The sequence below is a fragment of the Mastomys coucha genome, unplaced genomic scaffold, assembly GCF_008632895.1.
Source record: "Mastomys coucha isolate ucsf_1 unplaced genomic scaffold, UCSF_Mcou_1 pScaffold18, whole genome shotgun sequence".
In the NCBI taxonomy this organism is placed as follows: Eukaryota; Metazoa; Chordata; class Mammalia; order Rodentia; family Muridae; genus Mastomys; species Mastomys coucha.
Window position 1 is genome coordinate 91,525,081 of NW_022196900.1, and position 17,250 is coordinate 91,542,330.

General features: G+C 54.7%; 1 protein-coding gene across 1 annotated transcript in view; it reads left to right on the forward strand.

Annotated features, from left to right (window-relative positions):
• Positions 1-17,250, forward strand: part of Runx3 (RUNX family transcription factor 3) — a 59,406-nt gene that overhangs the window by 23,262 nt on the left and 18,894 nt on the right. Inside the window, exons 2-3 of the mRNA XM_031379042.1 lie at positions 8,978-9,246; positions 11,401-11,557. Of these exons, the coding sequence (XP_031234902.1) occupies positions 8,978-9,246; positions 11,401-11,557 (426 nt within the window). The remainder of the gene's footprint in view (positions 1-8,977; positions 9,247-11,400; positions 11,558-17,250) is intronic.

The following is a 17,250-nucleotide window of genomic DNA, read 5'->3' on the forward strand; positions in this document are numbered from 1 at the left end:
TATATATATACATATATACATATATAATATATATTGCTTGCCTTTAAAATATTTATTGTAAAGTTTAAAACACAGAAGAGCATATAAAAATGATTTTTGTTGAACAATGAAAGAACAGTGATAAAGCAAAGCAGGCAAGCCTCTGGACCCACACGGGACTTAGCTATTTCAGTAACTGAAGTAAGGATCAGATCCCCCTCCTACCCTGAAGGAGCCTCTCTCCAGACACACCCCTCCTTCCAGGGTGGGGATCACCTTCTGGTCTCCCTGTATACTGTGCTCTTTCTAAGTTCATTTTTAGTATATTTATTTACTTAAGGGCCTGCACATGTGTCAGCACACATCTGGAGGTCAGAGGGCAACTTGCAGGAGCTGGTCCTTTCCCAGGAGATTGAGCTCAGATCTCAAGGGCTTAGCAGCAAGCGCCTCCCTCCCTGCCTGCACCCCCCCCCCCAGCCCCAAGCCGAGCCATCTCACCAGCATGGCTGTATGGGCTTGTGAGAGCAGAAGCAAGGGAGAAGTGATGACCAACCCTAGGGGACCTGAGGGAGGGAGGCTGAGGAGAGAGAGAGTGGAGGTGACTTGCTCTCTCCAGGTGTACAATGGGCCTCAGGGAACTCCAAGGTCACACAGCCTGAGGCCAAGATGCAGGCTCCGAGACCTGAGACCTGAACTTGGTGGGATCTTAATGTAGCTTCGGACTTTCTCTCTCATTTATTCCATAAACCTTTCCCATTAGCTGATTCTGCCTGGCCCCCAGAACCTGGTTTAGCCTCCTGCCCTATTTGACAGCTGAACTCCTCACTGTCTGGTGTCTGGCTCTCACAGCATGGTGCTTGCTAGCTCCATTCTCTTTCTAGAACATTCTTAGCACTTCCTCTCCTCTCGTGGAGCATTTGCCATCTCCCGCTCCACCTCAGCATCCTGTGGTCATCGCCACAGGGGTTTCTTTATAGATCTGAAAGTGAGCCAGGCATGGTGGCACACACCTGAGATCACAGAACCCAGGAGGTAGATGCAGGAGGATCAGGAGTTATCCTCAGCAATACAGTAAGTTCAAAGCCAATTTAGGATATATGAGGCCCTGTCATCATGATGATGATGATGATGATGATGATGATGATGATGATGATGATGATGGCGGCAGTCAAGACTGAGGAGACAATGTAGTCAATAAAGTGCAAACATGAGGTGAGGATCTGAGTTCGATTCCCTCAGAACCAGCGTTTAAAAAAGCAAATGTGGTAGCAAGGCACTGCAGAGCTGTGGGGGCCCTGCATCACTGTTCCATGATGGCACCTGTCCCTGTCTTCTCCAGAGCAGCAGAGGAACCTGCTCCTTTACCGTCTGCCAGCCACCGATGCACACGGCTCTCACGATGTAAACCCTTCCCAAAGCCCTTTACCTCAAGACCTAAGGCCACAGTTGGGAGGAAGTCTGCAGGGAATGGGGGCCATGCCATGCGGACCATAGTGGGGATCGTTAACACCCCTCAGGAAGTGCAGCTGTGACCTCCATGTTTGGCACTCGGGGTTCCTGACAGGCCAGTGTGGCTATGGACATGGGATGAAAGAGGCTTCGAGTCAGTCAGGGCCAGGGCCAGGGTCCTGCCAGCACTCTGTGGGATTCAACAGTCTTTCCTAGCTCTCAGTTTCTCTAGCCATGGGATGGAAAATGAACAGATCTACTGTAGGTGAATAAATTCTGGGCCTCTTAGGGAGGCAGGAGCCAAGCCACTGTGTCCCTGAAAGAGAGCCCGAGACCCAGAGGAGGAAAAGACTGATGGCCTATGACTGTTCTGCTTCCCAGGCTCAGGCCAATGACCCACTCCGAGGTTTATAAATGACACCGTTATAGAACTATCCCCCCCAACCCCAGCCCAGCCCTGTGGCCCCGGGTCAGGTCCTCTCAAACCAGGCTCCTCCAGGTGCTTATCTTGTACTTTGTATTATTTGATAATAAGGGAAGAGCCTGACTGTGCGCACGGTCCCCTAGCCCAGCAAATAAAGAACACTGCAGAATACAGAGTGGTTAGGGGTGCCAGGAGAGAGTGACAGCCCACAGTCAGAGACAGGGAGTCCTCAGAGCCAATTAGCTAGCCAGAGAAGCAGTATGTGAGCTCTGGCTTCACCTGAGAGACCATGGCTCAGTGAGTAAGGTAGAGAATAAACCAGGAAGAGTCCTGGTATCAACCTCAGGCCTCTCCATGTCCGTATATGTGTGCCTACACTCGAGAAAATATACACAAACACACACATAGACACAGGCACATTCGAATGTGCTTACACATATGCACACGCGCGCGCGCACACACACACACACACACACATACACACACACACACATACACACACACACACACACACACTCCTCATTTTCGAGTCTGGAAGAACTGAGTTCAAATCTTGATTTCTTTGGCCTGTGATGCCTGTGAGCCTCTGCTCATTCCCCTAAGCTACCATAAGCCACAGGAGTAACACCCTTCCACCCTACAGGCCAAGCCACATCATGGCTTAGGTACCTGGCCCGTGGGAGCTCTGTGGCCAGGGATGTGGCCATATGATTTGGGGGACCCCATGAAAAATAAAATACATATCCTTGTTCAACAAGGTACTAAATCTTTCAAAGGTGCTGTGGCAGAGCATGCATTCAACACAGTGCCATGCCCTTCCAAGGGGTAGGGCCCTGGGACATGGTACAGGTCACACCCACCCTAGGGTGTTGGCACTACCTCAGAGACAGCCAGGGAGCTTAGACCCAGCCCAGGTGGAAGGGCTGAGACGCTAAAGGCCTTACATTGGGGCCAACCCTGTTCCCCGAGCTGCCTGTGGCTAAGAGGGTGACCGCTGGGCCCTGCCACTGACGGTGGTCATAGAGGAAGCATAAAAGCCCAACTGTTCTCCACCTCGGACGCCTGTTTTTATCTCACGCCATGCGTACAGTACACAGCTGCTTTCTTTCCGCAGAGGGCTGCATTTTTTTTTTTCTTTTCCAAGGGCGACGCTGGAAAGCCATGTGGCTTTTATTGCTGGCAGGAATGTCTACAGCGTTCCTCTGCACCACATAAATGGAGCCGTCGTCATCTTCAGCCTTGGGAAGCCAAAGCTGCTTCTCTCCTTCGAGCCATCGGCCTCTGAGATTAATTAAAGTTTCACAAGGACTGACAGGCATTAAGACCTTTTTGGAGAGGTGGAAAATCCCTAATAGGACCCTGTGGCCCAGGCACTGCTGGGTGGGCTTTGGGGACTAAGGGGCGCCTACAATGGGACAGACAGAAGATGGTCGGGGACCCAGCCAGCAGGAGGTGGCAGCAGGAGGTGCCCAGACACTATCCTGGCCTAGGTTTTGATCTCAACAGGCCCTTCCCTCCCTAATCCTTGGATCTGCCATTTGACAGATGGCAGGGCAATGTCAGGGTCTTGGACTTGATGTCTTAGGGGTTTCCTGAGTGACACTAAAATTCTGAAGCCAACCCAGGACTCTCCTACCAGGAATCTAGTGCTGCCCCCATAGCTGTCATTTCTCTAATCTGATTCTACTCCCTGAGACAAGCAGAGTGGCCAGGAACATGGGCTCTGGGGTCAGGCTGCCTGGAGGGAATCCCAGCTCTGCGGTTTCCCAGCTGTGTAACCTTGTGCAAGTTTCTTAACCTCTCTGGGCTACTGTTTTTCTCTCGTAAAGTGGACATGATGACAAAGACACCAGAAAAACCCTTCAAGGTGGCATAAGTGAGCATGGGGTACAGAAGGTGACAGAGGTGATTGCCACCTAGAGGTGCTCTTCCTGTTCCTGCCACTGCAGCAGTTGCCCCTTGCTGTGGGGGCGTGGTAGGTGTGAGGGAAAAGGACACATTTCTGTCAGGGGCCTTCTCTGGCTCCAGGTGCACTATGGGAGTCCCCACACACACAAGAGGGTGCAGCTGGGGAGTCGAGGAGGTTGAGGTGCTGAGTCCCGCAGGGGAAGCCCATTCTTCCAGGATCCCAGGTCATCCTGGGAGCCCAGAGAATAAATTCTCTGCCCCTTCAGATGCACGGGGAGGTTGATCATGCTCAGAGGTGGTTCAAGAAGCAGGGCTCTCAACCCCCGCCCATACAGAAGCCATGGGGGTCAGGGACTGCATTGCCTGTCAGGCTGGACCAGCTCCCTCCAGATATAGAGGTGACAGAGGGGGAGCTTCCTTTCTACCCTCAGACCCAATGAGTTCCCTCAAGGCTGGCTCCTCAGAGCTAATCTGCATCCAGATAGGACACATAGGAGAGAGTGGGGAATCCCCATCCCCTAAAAGGTGACTGGATTCTGAGAGTGCAGGAATGGCTTGTAGATTTTGATCACAGACAAAACCTGTCTGGTGTCCCCTGGGCTGGAGAGCCAGGTGGAACTCAGGATGACTTAGGACGCTCCTTGCTCAGAGGGGAACCTGAGCAACCAAGTCTGGTCTTTCCTAGTCCCCGCTGAGTGCTGGGCCTGCCCCCTTCCTCCCTCGGGCTACTGAAGGACCCTACACTCCCCGCTTCCTCAGCCTTTCTGGGGCACTTTCTGTGTCCTCCAGTTGAAGGATCTGTAGTCCCTTAAATATCTTAAAGGTCAGCATCCTGTCTGGTTCTTAGGTCCCAGCCCAAACTGGGACTGGTCAGAAGACCAACCCATTTCAGGACTAGTTGTCCCCTCCCCCAATGCCCCCAGCAGTGGCAGAGCCAGGAACTGTGTCTCAGCTCCCAGCTCTCCCTCCCTCCAGGAACTGTGTCTCAGCTCCCAGCTTTCCCACCTCCTCTCCCTCCCTCCAAGTCCAGTTCTCGGTTCTCAGTTCTGTAACTGGAAAACACACCCACCCATTCCAGACCCTCCCCTCAAGCCGCCCAGGAGAGGTGACCCCAGAGTTGAAACCTCTGAGATGGAGTCTCCACCTCTCGGGAGGTTGCCTCCCAATTTAGTTACAATACTGTAACTAATACTGCCTGTAACAATACTACCTACCGTTGGTTCTCACGGGTCCATTAGGTAGGTAGGCACAGACGGGTACATGACATCTTTTGTATTTCAATATTTTATACCATGTATCTAACTACACGCATCTGAAAACGAAATACAGAGTTACGTTTACTATCAGCTTTTTCTGGCTTTCTCTTTCACAGTCTTGGGGGAGGGTTGCTCACTGTCCCTCTCCTCCCAAGGAGAACCCCTAATTCCCCCTCCCCACAAAAGAAGGTTAGAAAGACATTCCTTGGGGACAGGAAATCCCCTGAGAGTTCCCTGGACTAAGCTGAAGGCACACTGGATGCCAGGACCAGAATGGAGAAATTCAGGTTCTAGAAGGAACAGACACACCTCTGGGGGAGAGGAAGGGGCTGTGCTGTCCATGGTGATGGTCAACTTCCTCCTTAGGTCAGGGCTGCCTGTGGGAGGGCAGTGGTGAAGGTCTGGGAGCCTGGATGGCAAGAAGGCCCTTGGAGTGCCTTCAGTGCTAGCTCTATATAAAGGCAGGCTCCAGACAGTCTTTAGGCAGCAGGTAGTTCAGGCCAGTCTAGGAGAAGGGAAGATCAAAATGGCCTAGGCTCTGAGTTCTGGCAAGCTCTGTGGAAGCTACCACCAGATGGGTGTTTCTCAGTTGGGAGTGTGACACTTGTCAAAGGCAGTGGCATGATAGAGCATCCTTCTGTGGTAGGCCTGTGCCAGGCCCTTTACACATGATCCCAGACACAGCTGTTATCCCCTGTACTGGTGAGAGGAAGGCTCAGGGATATTTGATGCAGGGTCCCTGGACCAGAGGGATGGAGGAAGCAGGTTTAAGAATGAACCAGAGAAGAGCTCAGAAATGGGTGTGCAGAAACCTACCCTCCCCAGACCCCGGACTTCCAAGGAATCAGAGTCACTCAGTTCTTATCCTCAGAGACAGAGGCAACACTGCACGGCCAAGAAGCCATCAGAGCCCTCTTAGGTAGTGGGTTCCTCTCAGGATAAGAATCTGCTGAAGCCAGGCTGTAGTAGCACAAGCCTTTAATCCCAGCGCTTGGCGGGATTTCTGAGTTCGAGGCCAGCCTGGACTACACAGAGAAACCCTGTCTCGAAAAACAAAAACAAAAACAAACAAACAAAGAACCTGCTGTAGATGACCCAGGCTGGTCCAATTTACCCTACAATAGAGAGCTTTGATCTCTGCTTCCTGTCCCCTGTAGGGGACACAGTGAGGTGCTCTTAGATGGAGCATTTGAGAGAAGGCAGACTGTTGTCCGTCGGTGGGACAAAAAAGGAAGACAGAAGACGGAACATATGTATGCAGGGTGGGGAAAGGAAAGAGAGTTATGGGTCCCAGTTGGTGGGAGCAGCTATCCTGGTCTGAAAATTTTGACAATACATAAATAGTTCTAGGTTTGTCGGAAGAAAGAAGGGTTCTAGGCAGATATAAGGTTAAAAATCTGAGCCTTCTGTCCCATCCTCAGAATGGGTCTTGGAACAGAACTAGGGAAACGGGGCGGCGCGTTTCTGTTGAAGAGAGACTTCTGCTGGTCGCAGGCCCTTCAGGGTGTCTGAGACTCCAGAGAAGGGAATCTCTTCGTGAGAACCCGGGCAGGCAGCCCTCAGCCTAACACCACACCATCCGTTTGTCTGATATCTGACCACAGGTATAGTGAGGAGTCAGGCGCGCACTCTCTAGAAAGTAGCTCTTCCCCGGACTTGGAAAAGCTGGGCTGCCCTGTTGCAGGCGCACGTCTGCGCGCAGTCTGGCGGGGCCACTGAGCAGCCAGCAAGGCGCCAGCGCCAACTAGTGGGCGGTCCCCGTCACTGCCTTGCCCGGGCGACCCTGCACTCGCGACCTCGGGCTGCGTACTCAGAGCCAGCACTTCCCCAAACCTCGGATCTGGGGCCCACACTGGGCTGGCGTCTTCAGAGAGTTGTAGCTGAGTTCGGGCCCAGGGTCAGATTCGGGTCTTCCCCGTAGCCCCCTCCCCCCATTTTGGAGACCCGGATATTAACTTGTTGTAAGATCAGAAAGAGAAATCAGGCGGAGGCACTAGTAAATGGGGCAGATGCAAACTGGAATCGCTTAAGAAGAAATCGAATTTACACATCACAGAGGCGGCCAGTCTCGGTCCAGGGCAGAATAGGCGGCTCTTCGCGGGTCTGGGCCCTACCTGGTGGCTAGCAGTTCTCCCTTTCCAGGAGAGGCCCCTGAGGGCCCATGCTCGAGGGGCCAGGCTCCCTGGATCCCCTCTGGTTCTGAGACTGTTTCCATGGCCGCTCGAGGCCTAGTGATGGGCAACTCCGAATCATAGATTCTCAAAAAGATTCAGTAAGAGACCTTCACTGTCCTTGCTTCCCTGGCGGCCTGAGGCGCTGGCATAAGACCCCCGAAAGGGGCAGAAGACAATTCTCCTGGAACTCCTTAGGTTCAGGACAGAGCTGGTCCCCCACTGTCGTACACCTAGGGCCTGATTTCGTTTTTTTGACAAAATGGAGTGTGCTAGACTGAGGTCAGAGCCAGAATGAGGTCTTGACGCCGTCAGTCTTCGGATCCTAGATTGCATCGCTTCTGGGGCTTGGGATTGGTCGTTGCAGATAGATCCACTGTCGCTGGCAACGAAAATGCAGTCGAATTCCCAAAGCACGGAGAGAAACAAGCGCGTTCGTTGCCACCGTCCAGGGAGTGCACGGGGTTGGGGGAAGCGCAGCCTTCAGTGACTGTGGGCCCTTTAGTGGTGTGTCTGTGCACCCATGCCAGGCTTAGGAGACGGGACAGGGAGGGGTCGCTGTCAGTGAAGCCCAGGAGGGGCTGAGCCACGGGGCGTGAGTAACAACGGAGACCCCAGGGCCGATTTCCCACAGGGCACCTGAGAGCGCTGCAGACTCAGCGCTCTAGGGCCAGGAAGACGATGGCTCGACCCTGGGAGGACCGCTTTCCATCCACGGGGAGCAAGCATCCGACTGAGCGCTGAGCCACCGACAGTGTTCTTTCTGCCACGGACCCGCATCCACTTCCACTACACCGGACGGTGGCTGCATACGTGTGGGGTGGGGTGGGGTATGATTCCAAAAAAAAAAAAAAAAAAAAGCCGCACTATTGTAGGCCCTGGTGTATTTTCCAAAGACCCAAGAGCTGCCACGACAGAGATCAACTCCACGAGGCCCGCGCGATCCTGAAGCTAGTTTTGAGTGGACAGGAACGGGGTGGTTGTCCCGCCCCACCGCTGGTCTGTGTGGCCATCCCCATTCTGTCTGCCTCGAAGGTTGACACTGAGGCCACAGAGGTGAGGGCCAAGGCCGCGGGGAACTGTGGAATCCCTCGTGGGGTGGAAGCTCTCGGGTCAAAAATCATTTGTGGACTAGAGGGAGTGACGAATCCGTCTTGGGTGTCACCGCGGCGACCAGCTGAGGGTGCAGGTTCCGGGCCGCGGTGGCCAGAGCCCGGCTGCGACTCGAGGGAGGGGGAACCGGGGCGCACGCAGCCAGGAGGCTGGAAACCGATTTCTGCCCAGGTCGCAGCGGCCGCTCCTGACTCTGGGGCTGGCGGGGGTGGGGAGGGACCGCGGCTCCCCGCGCGGCTACCGGGACCCAGTTGTCTATACCCTGCGGGGCGGAGCCTGGCCCCTGCTCGGCTCGCGCGGGCCCGAGCCACCCGGTCCTCCACGGCGAACCCCGAGCCTGGGGGGCTGCGATTGGCTGCGCCCCGCGTCGCTCGCACGGCCCCGCCCCGAGGCCCCGGGTACTAACCCCGCGCGGGCGGCCGCGGCGCCGCCACTTGATTCTCCAAGGATCCGGGCTGGGGCCGCGGCCGCCGAGTCCGTGGGGCGGCCGCGCGCGCGGGATGCGGGACTAGCGGGCGCGCGGCCGACCGTCGGGGCGTCCACCCCCTCCCCCCGGCGCCGCCCCTGCCCCCCCCACCCCGCGCTGGCGGGGCCCCGAGCCGCCGCCTTCCCGCCTCCCGCTTCCCGCGGCTGCGGCCGCCCGCGCCCTGACGGCCGCGGCATGCGTATTCCCGTAGACCCGAGCACCAGCCGCCGCTTCACTCCCCCCTCCACGGCCTTCCCCTGCGGCGGCGGCGGCGGCGGCAAGATGGGCGAGAACAGCGGCGCGCTAAGCGCGCAGGCGGCCGCGGGCCCCGGCGGCCGCACCCGGGCCGAGGTGCGCTCGATGGTGGACGTGCTGGCCGACCACGCGGGAGAGCTCGTGCGCACCGACAGCCCCAACTTCCTCTGCTCTGTGCTGCCCTCGCACTGGCGCTGCAACAAGACGCTGCCGGTCGCCTTCAAGGTGAGTGCAGGGGCCCGAGCCGGGAGGACACCGGGGAACCTGGGCCCAACCCTCCCCCCCACCCCCCCCCGCCCATGGCAGGAGCCCAGACCGGAGAGGACTTGGGGAGCACCTAGAAGTAGGACATGGAGGGGGATGTCACCCAGCTGGCAAGACACCGGGGTACCCGGGCACCCCTATTGCAGGATCCCACTCCCGGAAGGACCCCTCGCTGGACTCCAGGCCACCCGCGATAAGAGCCCAGACCCCAGAGAACCTGGGAGGTACCGGGGTGGGAGGAAAGCGGGTCACTCGGCCAGCAGAACGCTGCAGGAGCCCAGGCCAGGCACAACATGAAAGGAAGCTGGGTGTCCCCGAGAAATATGGTGTACATCAGTCAGGGAAGGTACCAGGAGGACGTCCAGGGAGAACTGGGCGCGGGGAGTACTCCTGCCGCTCCCACTCCGAGAGTCAGTACCCGGGACCCCGCGTTGGGAACGGTGCACCGCGGCCTCGCTGCCGGAGGACACGGAGACTTGGGGCGCTCCTCCTCGGTCGCACTGACTTCTTAGGGGGGCCATCCCCTCGCTCCACCTGGCCTTCGCAGGGCCCTGCAGAGTATGGCGGTGTGGAAGCCGAAGGAGTGGGGCTCCCATTTTCTTTGGCTCAGCCTAAGCCGTAGCGGGGATGAGGACAGCCGGAGCTGGGCGAGGACCCGGGAGGTGTGGGGCGCAGAGGGCGGGGAGGGCCTGGCCTACCCCGAGGCGCCGCGCCTCTTGCTCTGCAGAGACACTTCCTTCCCACACTCTCAACCTCTGCTGCTGAAATGTTGCACAGGGCGACCATAGGCCGGTCCTAAAGGGCGGCCTCCGGCGTAAGTCTGCAGCTCGAAGGGTTGGCGGACACTTGGGGGCTGCCTCGGTCCTGGTAGCCCCAGTCGTTCAGAGAATTTTTTTTTCATCTATATCAGGGATAGGCAACTGTTTCATTTTCTTCTTTCTTTTTCTTTTTCCTTCTCTCTCTCTTTTTGTAAGGGGGGGGGGCAGCCAGATGAAACGAAAACGTCTTGGTTTTCCCCTAAACCTCTCGCAGCTGCTGTGAGAAAGGCAGAGTAGGAAGGGCCAGCGGCTAGGGAGGTAGTGATGCCGGAGGTGGCTGGAAACGCAGGCTGCTGGCAGCTGAGGCCCTCCTTGCTCCCATTAAGACTTCAAATTGGAAAGGGGGAAAAAAAAAAGGCTGGTGACTCTTTGAGGTCTCCCGGGTGACATCTTAAAATACCAGCGGGGGAAATCTCCAGGGGAGGAGGGGAGAAGGGGAGGAGGGGAGGAGGGGGAGGAGGCCCGTGTGACTGTAATCGTCAGATCGGAGGTTTTACTGTCACTTGGAGCTTAAAAGGAATCTTTGAAATTAAAAGAAGACAGGATGTTGACAGGAAATCTGGCCTTTTTAATCAGACCCCAAACATTTTCTCCTTGAAATCTTTACCATCTGGATCCCCAGTCCCTGCACACGGCAGCCACGTTTAAATGGCTGTGACTCTGTTTAAAGTCTGGTTCAAAAGGCATCTGCCTCTCTTAGTGCGCCTTGGGTGGGAGGGAACGGGGGAAGAGATGACATTTAAGGGGCATCTCCACCCACCCATCCAACAGTTCCCAGCAGGTACAAGCTCAGTGATCGAAACCACCCTGTCCTCTTGCCCGGGGTTTTTTCTGGATCAATCTGTCAAACAGCAGTTTGTTTTACATTTTGCCTTTTCTCTGCATAACGAATCCAGGCTCCACTGAGGCCATTTAACTGGGCCTTGGTCACACTGCAGGGCTAAATTTTGTACCCCGAAGGGCCAGTGCCTTTACTGACTGCAAGGAGTAGCCCCATTATTACGGTTGCAGTGTAGTCTCCTTTACCGCCCCGCCCTGACCTGTGACCTTGCTGATGGATAGCTCTAGCTTAGACTTAATTTCATAAAAATGGATGTTTTCCTTGGGGCTCTCTTCAACCATGGGACCCAGGATTCGGGTATGGAGGTTAGAGAGTTCATCATTTGGGTTTGGTTGTATTGGAAACGGATCTTCCACCCCTGACTCAGAACTCCTCAGTGAGCCTGGGACCTAGGCGGGCAGCTGCCCCTCCTTTTGGCCTTTCTAAACTGTCCTCTCTCCGGGCCCGTTTCCTCAGGTGGTGGCACTGGGGGATGTGCCCGATGGAACGGTGGTGACCGTGATGGCTGGCAATGATGAGAACTACTCTGCCGAGCTGCGCAATGCTTCCGCTGTCATGAAGAACCAAGTGGCCAGGTTCAACGACCTTCGCTTCGTGGGACGCAGTGGGCGAGGTGAGCAGGAGGGACTCTGGGATGGCAAAGGTGGGTGTGGGAATGGAGGAACCTCTAGAAACAGATCTGCAGGCCCCTTGCTGTCTGGTATCGAGTCTCCCTCCGGTAGGCAGTTCACCGACCGCCCTTTTATGTGGATATGTCTGTGGTCTCTTTCTAGTAAAGGAGAGTTTTCTCCCGGGTTCCAGGGCTTAGCAACTTCTGAGGTCTCCGGTGCTGCTCTTCTTTCCGTGCAGTGCAGCGTTAGCATCCGTGGTCTCAGAAAAGGTGCTGAGGGAGGTTCGTGTGCACACAGCTCAAGCAGTGCGTAGATGTCCTTCCTTTGGGGCTGAAGTATCCCAGACACTCTCTCCAGGGGTGCGAGTCCTCTGGTGGTCTCCCAGGGGCATGGTCTCCCCAGAGCTGAGGGCTTCTTCTGGTACTTTCAAAAAGAGAATACTGAGTGCAGTGATGGATGTTGGAAAGAGAGGCTGCGCCATCTCAGGCTCCCCGCTGGCTGAGCTGCCAGCCTGATCCACCCTGGTAGTAACGAGAAAGCAGGACCAGACGCCACAGTGGCTGCCGCCAGGGGCTGTTGAGTGGGAGGTTGCTGGGACCCACAACCCGTCATCATGTAACCCTGGGGTGGAGGAGCCCCCCCTGTTCCCTTGCCCTGGGGATAGGAGGATCTGCGGCTTTAAGACCAGCCTGCTGAGAAGTAGCTGAGCGGTCACCTTCCCAAGCTCTGGGAGCCCTCCAGGGTTAGTTAGGAAGTGAGCCGGCTCCTGGCTGCTATGGCTGGGGCAAAATGGTACTTTTCAACACCAATAAGCAAGACCTTCTCAAGGCTGGATTTCCCTTCAAGCTGCCAACCGGCTCCCACCGGGCATCTGGGCACCATTTTGTGCGCTGCAGCCGTTCGGTATATACATACAAATGTCAAACATATTTTTGACTTTTCGGCATTAATTAAAACCAGGGTGTTATTTGCATGTAATAACTGTTTACTTGTTACTTTTTATGAAACTGAAATAGTTTACATTCTTTCGAACATTTCCTGTTCCTGTTGGCTCCCTTCCTCACGCACAGATTTCTTTCAAACGTAGCCCTTAACTGGTTGCAGGTTGATGGGTGGAAAATGTTTGCTTTTATGAATTAAGCTTTCGTTGCTGCTCCTAATTAGTCTCCAAGCCCCCTTTGTCATCCCCAATCTCTGAGCCCTTTGCAACTTAATTTTGAAGGCCTGGCCCTGAGTGGAGTGTCACGGGTGTAGGGTCCAGGTGATGGGGGCTGGTGGGGGGGGGAGCACATTATGGTGTCATCCCTAGGGAAGTTGGTGGATAGTGAAGTGGGTCCCCTGAACCCCGACAAGGCACTAGGCACTCAGGGCTCCCATCACTCGCACTCTGCTCCACGCAGCTCCCTCTCCTGGGAGAGAAAGAAAAGGGTGGTGACCCTCTAACTTGCTGTGGCCTCTCTGCTACTGAGAAGTATTTTTGCTTTATTTATTTTGAGGCAGTCTCACACACGGTGTAGTATAGGCTGGCCTGGAACTTGTTATGCAGTCAGGATTAACCCCAGATTTTCAGTACTGCCTCAGCCTCCCGAGTGCTAGGATCGCAGGTGCGGTGCACGCTACCACACCTAGCCCACAAATGATCTCTTAGTAAATTGTACTGCCCAGATCCAAGGCCCCTCCAAGAGAGATAAGTTTCTAACGTATCACTGAGCTGCACGCTCTTGGATCTTTTGGTCCTGGAAGGGAGGAGGAAGCCCCAGGACATCTCCACGCCCACACAACTCTGGACAGAGCTCTCTGCCTGAGTTCCAAACCAGCTAGGGACTTGCTGGATGGCGTTAGGAAGCTGACTTAACCTCTCTGTGCCTCCATTTTCTTATCTGTGAAATGGGGGTGATGGTCGCACATTTTGATGAGATCTGGGATGGATTAAAGGCACTAGTATAAACGTAGCTCTCAGATGCTGTGGTCCAGGGGCATGGTAGAGATGTTGTACTTTAAGTGGTTGGCACTGGGAGAGCCTTTTACATCTCTTTGAGCACTGACACTCACCGAGTCTCTGATTGCAGTGTGGTTTGGCTGGGGGTGGGGGAAACCCAGAAGGTGTGTGCTGTTGAGTGGGAGAGGTGGGGGATGCTAATGTGAGGAGGTCCAGAGTGCATGGTGCCACACACCCCTGCCCTGCCTGTCCCAACAACTGGGAAATTCCTGCCTGAGAACCTGCCTCTGACTGACACCGAGAACCAGGGCCACTTTAGGTCCAGCTAGAGAACCCAAGAAATTTGGCTTTTTTTTGTTTCTTTGTTTGTTTTGTTTTTTGAGACAGGGTTTCCCTGTATAGCCCTGGCTGTCCTGGAACTCACTCTGTAGACCAGGCTGGCCTCGAACTCAGAAATCCACCTGTCTCTGCCTCCCAAGTGCTGGGATTAAAGGCATGCGCCACCACTGCCCTGCCTGGCTTTTTTTTTTTTTTTAAATCCTCATTTCTGTCTGAATCCCAGAGCACTTTCCAGAAGGGAAAGGCATGCATCAGTGCCCCGCATGCACAATACTGCAGGTATGAATGGAAAGGAGTACTAGCCAGCCAGCACTCCCGCCAGCCACTGCACCCCTCCCTGCCCTCGATGTCTCCTAATCTGCACCTCAGCTTCCTTCAGGGGCCCATGGTCACCTTCTACCAGCACCAATCCCTAGATCTCTGTCCTTCCATAGTAGCTCCAAAGAAAAGCCATTAATTGAAGATTCGGATTTGAATATGTAAATGACCCAGTGAGACTCTACCTCTTCAACGCAGGCAGTGGGGCAGCAAACTCTTCACAGAACCCCCTCAACACAGAAAGACAGGATTCGAAGTGAGAAGGTGACCTAGCGGCAGCCTGTGCCTGGGGATGGGGAAATTCTCTATAGAGTTGTGCACAGGGTTTTTCTTTTTTGGGGGAGAGGGGGGTCTGTTTTGGCTTTTTTGCAGAGCTAGGTATCAAAGCCTGGCCCTGACTCATGCGGGACAAACGGTCTACCACTGAGCCACGTCGAATCCCTCCAGGTGGAAACAAAGCAAGACCCCATCCTCTGAAGAATTCAGTAGTTATTAGAAGAACCCACAATTTTGCTTTCGTTTAAGTTAAACTGAGTTAGGTTCAAGGCTTAGGAAGGTTTTGTTGTTGTTGTTGTTCCTGGTGGTAGTTTGTTTGTTTGTTTGTTTGTTTGTTTTAAGTACATTTTTCCCTCCTAGAAAAAAATAATTCTTTGTGGCCCTTTGCAGTGCTGGGCTTGTGTGTGTTCACACACACACACACACACACACTCAGCTGCCCACTTGTGCATGAACTCTAGTGAGCACACATCCACCCGAGGGCTGGTGCTCTCCCGGTTCTCCACCATGGCAAATCCCCAGATTGTCATCTAGGAGACAAAGTAACCTCTGGCCTAGGCGGAGCGAAGTCGCTGAGCACCTTGTGGTTAACTGTCTGAGAAGAGAGGTTAACTGGCTGTGGAGAGAGGCTTGGGGTGAGAGCTGTAGGTGCGAGCTGATGGCACCACTAGGCAAGGGATAAATGTGTCTTGCTGAAGCCAGGAGGTTACACAGCTGAGGGGAGGCCTCAAGAGTTCAGGCAGCTCCCTGTGGGCGGGGCTTGTCAGCGTACTTCCTGACCCACTTGAGACTGCTGATTGGTCAGGGTTGCAGTGTACTTGGGTTTGCCACACCTGAACAGCACAGCCTTCCTACCCGCGCAAGTGGGCACGCGTGTGCGCGCGCACACACACACACACACACACACACACACACACACACACACACACACGCACACACGCACGCACACGCACACCTGCTGCTAGCTACCAGAGCCCATGTAGTTCCTTGATTGCAACTCCTGGCCTTGGGGCCTGGCCCCATTGCATGGTTGCTAGGCTCCTGCCCAGCCAGCCACCTCCTGCATCTTCCCCTTAGCTTCCTGCATCGGAGAGATGCCCACACTGAGCATCATCAATGGAAGGACTGGGAACTGGGGGCAGCTTACCCCACCCATCTTCCTCAAGGTCTCTTGCTCTTGGCCCCAAACCCGACTCCCTTTCTGTTCTGTGGTTGGTTGAGAAGGCAAGAAACTATGGAGATCTGCTGGTAACCTCAGAAGTGGCGTGTGGTTTGTTTCCTGGGGCGGGATGGGAGAAGGGTGGCAGATGTTTAGTTGTGTGTGTGTGTGGGGGGGTCCTGCCTGGATACTGTGGGAGCTGGGCAACCACAGCCCCTCTGTGAGCCTCAGTCTTTGCATCTGGAAAATTGGTGCATTTAAAAATCAGTCTCTACCATACACTGGGTGGCATCCTGGAGACTAGGGGTAGGGTGGGGCAGAGATAGGGTGACACTCTGGCCCCTGTGAGCTTAGCACCTAAGAGCGCAAGTAGGTGGATTCTGAAGTGAACTTTGCAAAGAAACTTTACGAAGGTCCTGGGCAGGAGGCACAAGCACAAAGAGCTGCGGAGGGGAACAGCTATGTTTAGCCACTGGGGAGGGGATCGTCGTATATTGGCGTTCTGTGGAACAGATTCCATGGTAAGCTCTAGCAGTGGTTCTGGTGATAGCCATAACGTTGACTTTATGAGGAACACTGAGAGTGTTCAGAGAAATCTCTGAGGACTGTCACGTGATCTGTAAATGTCTGCGTAGCTTGTTGGTGACAAGGTCACAGGCTCTGCTCATTATGCTTCTGTGGCTTGTGGCTTGCACTCTGGCTTGAGAGATGTTCTTCCAGTTAGGGGTTGGGGACAATACTATTACGAATTTTCCTGTCCCAGATCCCTGGCCCGTTCTATGCTAAGAAGGGCCAACCACAGAGGCCAAATTGAAAATCTCCACTCTGTTTGTTTGAGGTTTTTTTGGCCCTGGGGATGGAACCTAGGGCCTGAAGCACTCTAGACAAACCTTCCACCACCACCGAAGTCAACCACCCTGGCCTCTGAAATGTCACCTTTAAATAAAGTAGCTAGGGGGAGTCCCCATTGAAAAGGTGACTCTCCGGTACAGACTTAGCCCTCAGTCTGAAGTCCGGACAGCTAAGGCTCCAGGTATCAGCCTTCCCCCACCCCCGCCCCCTTCATTGTGGCCCCAGAAGCAATGAGGTCAGACAATCACTCCAACTTCCCCTTGATGCCCCAATGGTTGGGAGGAGAAGTCTAGGAGAGAAATGACCTCAAAAAAAAAAAAAAAAACCCGAGAAGGCAGAGAGAAGAGTGTCCCCAAGGGGAGAAGAAAGGAATCTGAGGCCACCTGCCCTGTGTCCCCAGACTGTCTGTAGTTCTCTTTCCAGAAATCAAGCAAATGGTCTCTGGGCCTGAGGATGGGGCCAAGCTCGCTTTCCTAACTCAAACCTCCAAGGATAGATGCCTTAATATTTGTGTCCTGGGCTCTGCTGGCCTCCTCTGGGACCTTCTTCAGTGCTGGGTCCATTTCCCAGGGTGCTCTGTACTCTCCCAGAAGCCCTTGGAGTTTGGATGCTCAGCTGGCCTGGCTGCCTTAACCGAGCTCAGGCGTCTCCTGTTTCCGGGGCTGGAATTTTCCCTTGAGCAAAGAGACTGATAAGATTGCCCATGTTGCCAGGCAGTGGTGGTGCACGCCTTTAATCCTAACACTTGGAGGCAGAGGCAGGCGGATTTCTGAGTTCGAGGCCAGTCAGGTCTACAATGTGAGTTCCAGGAC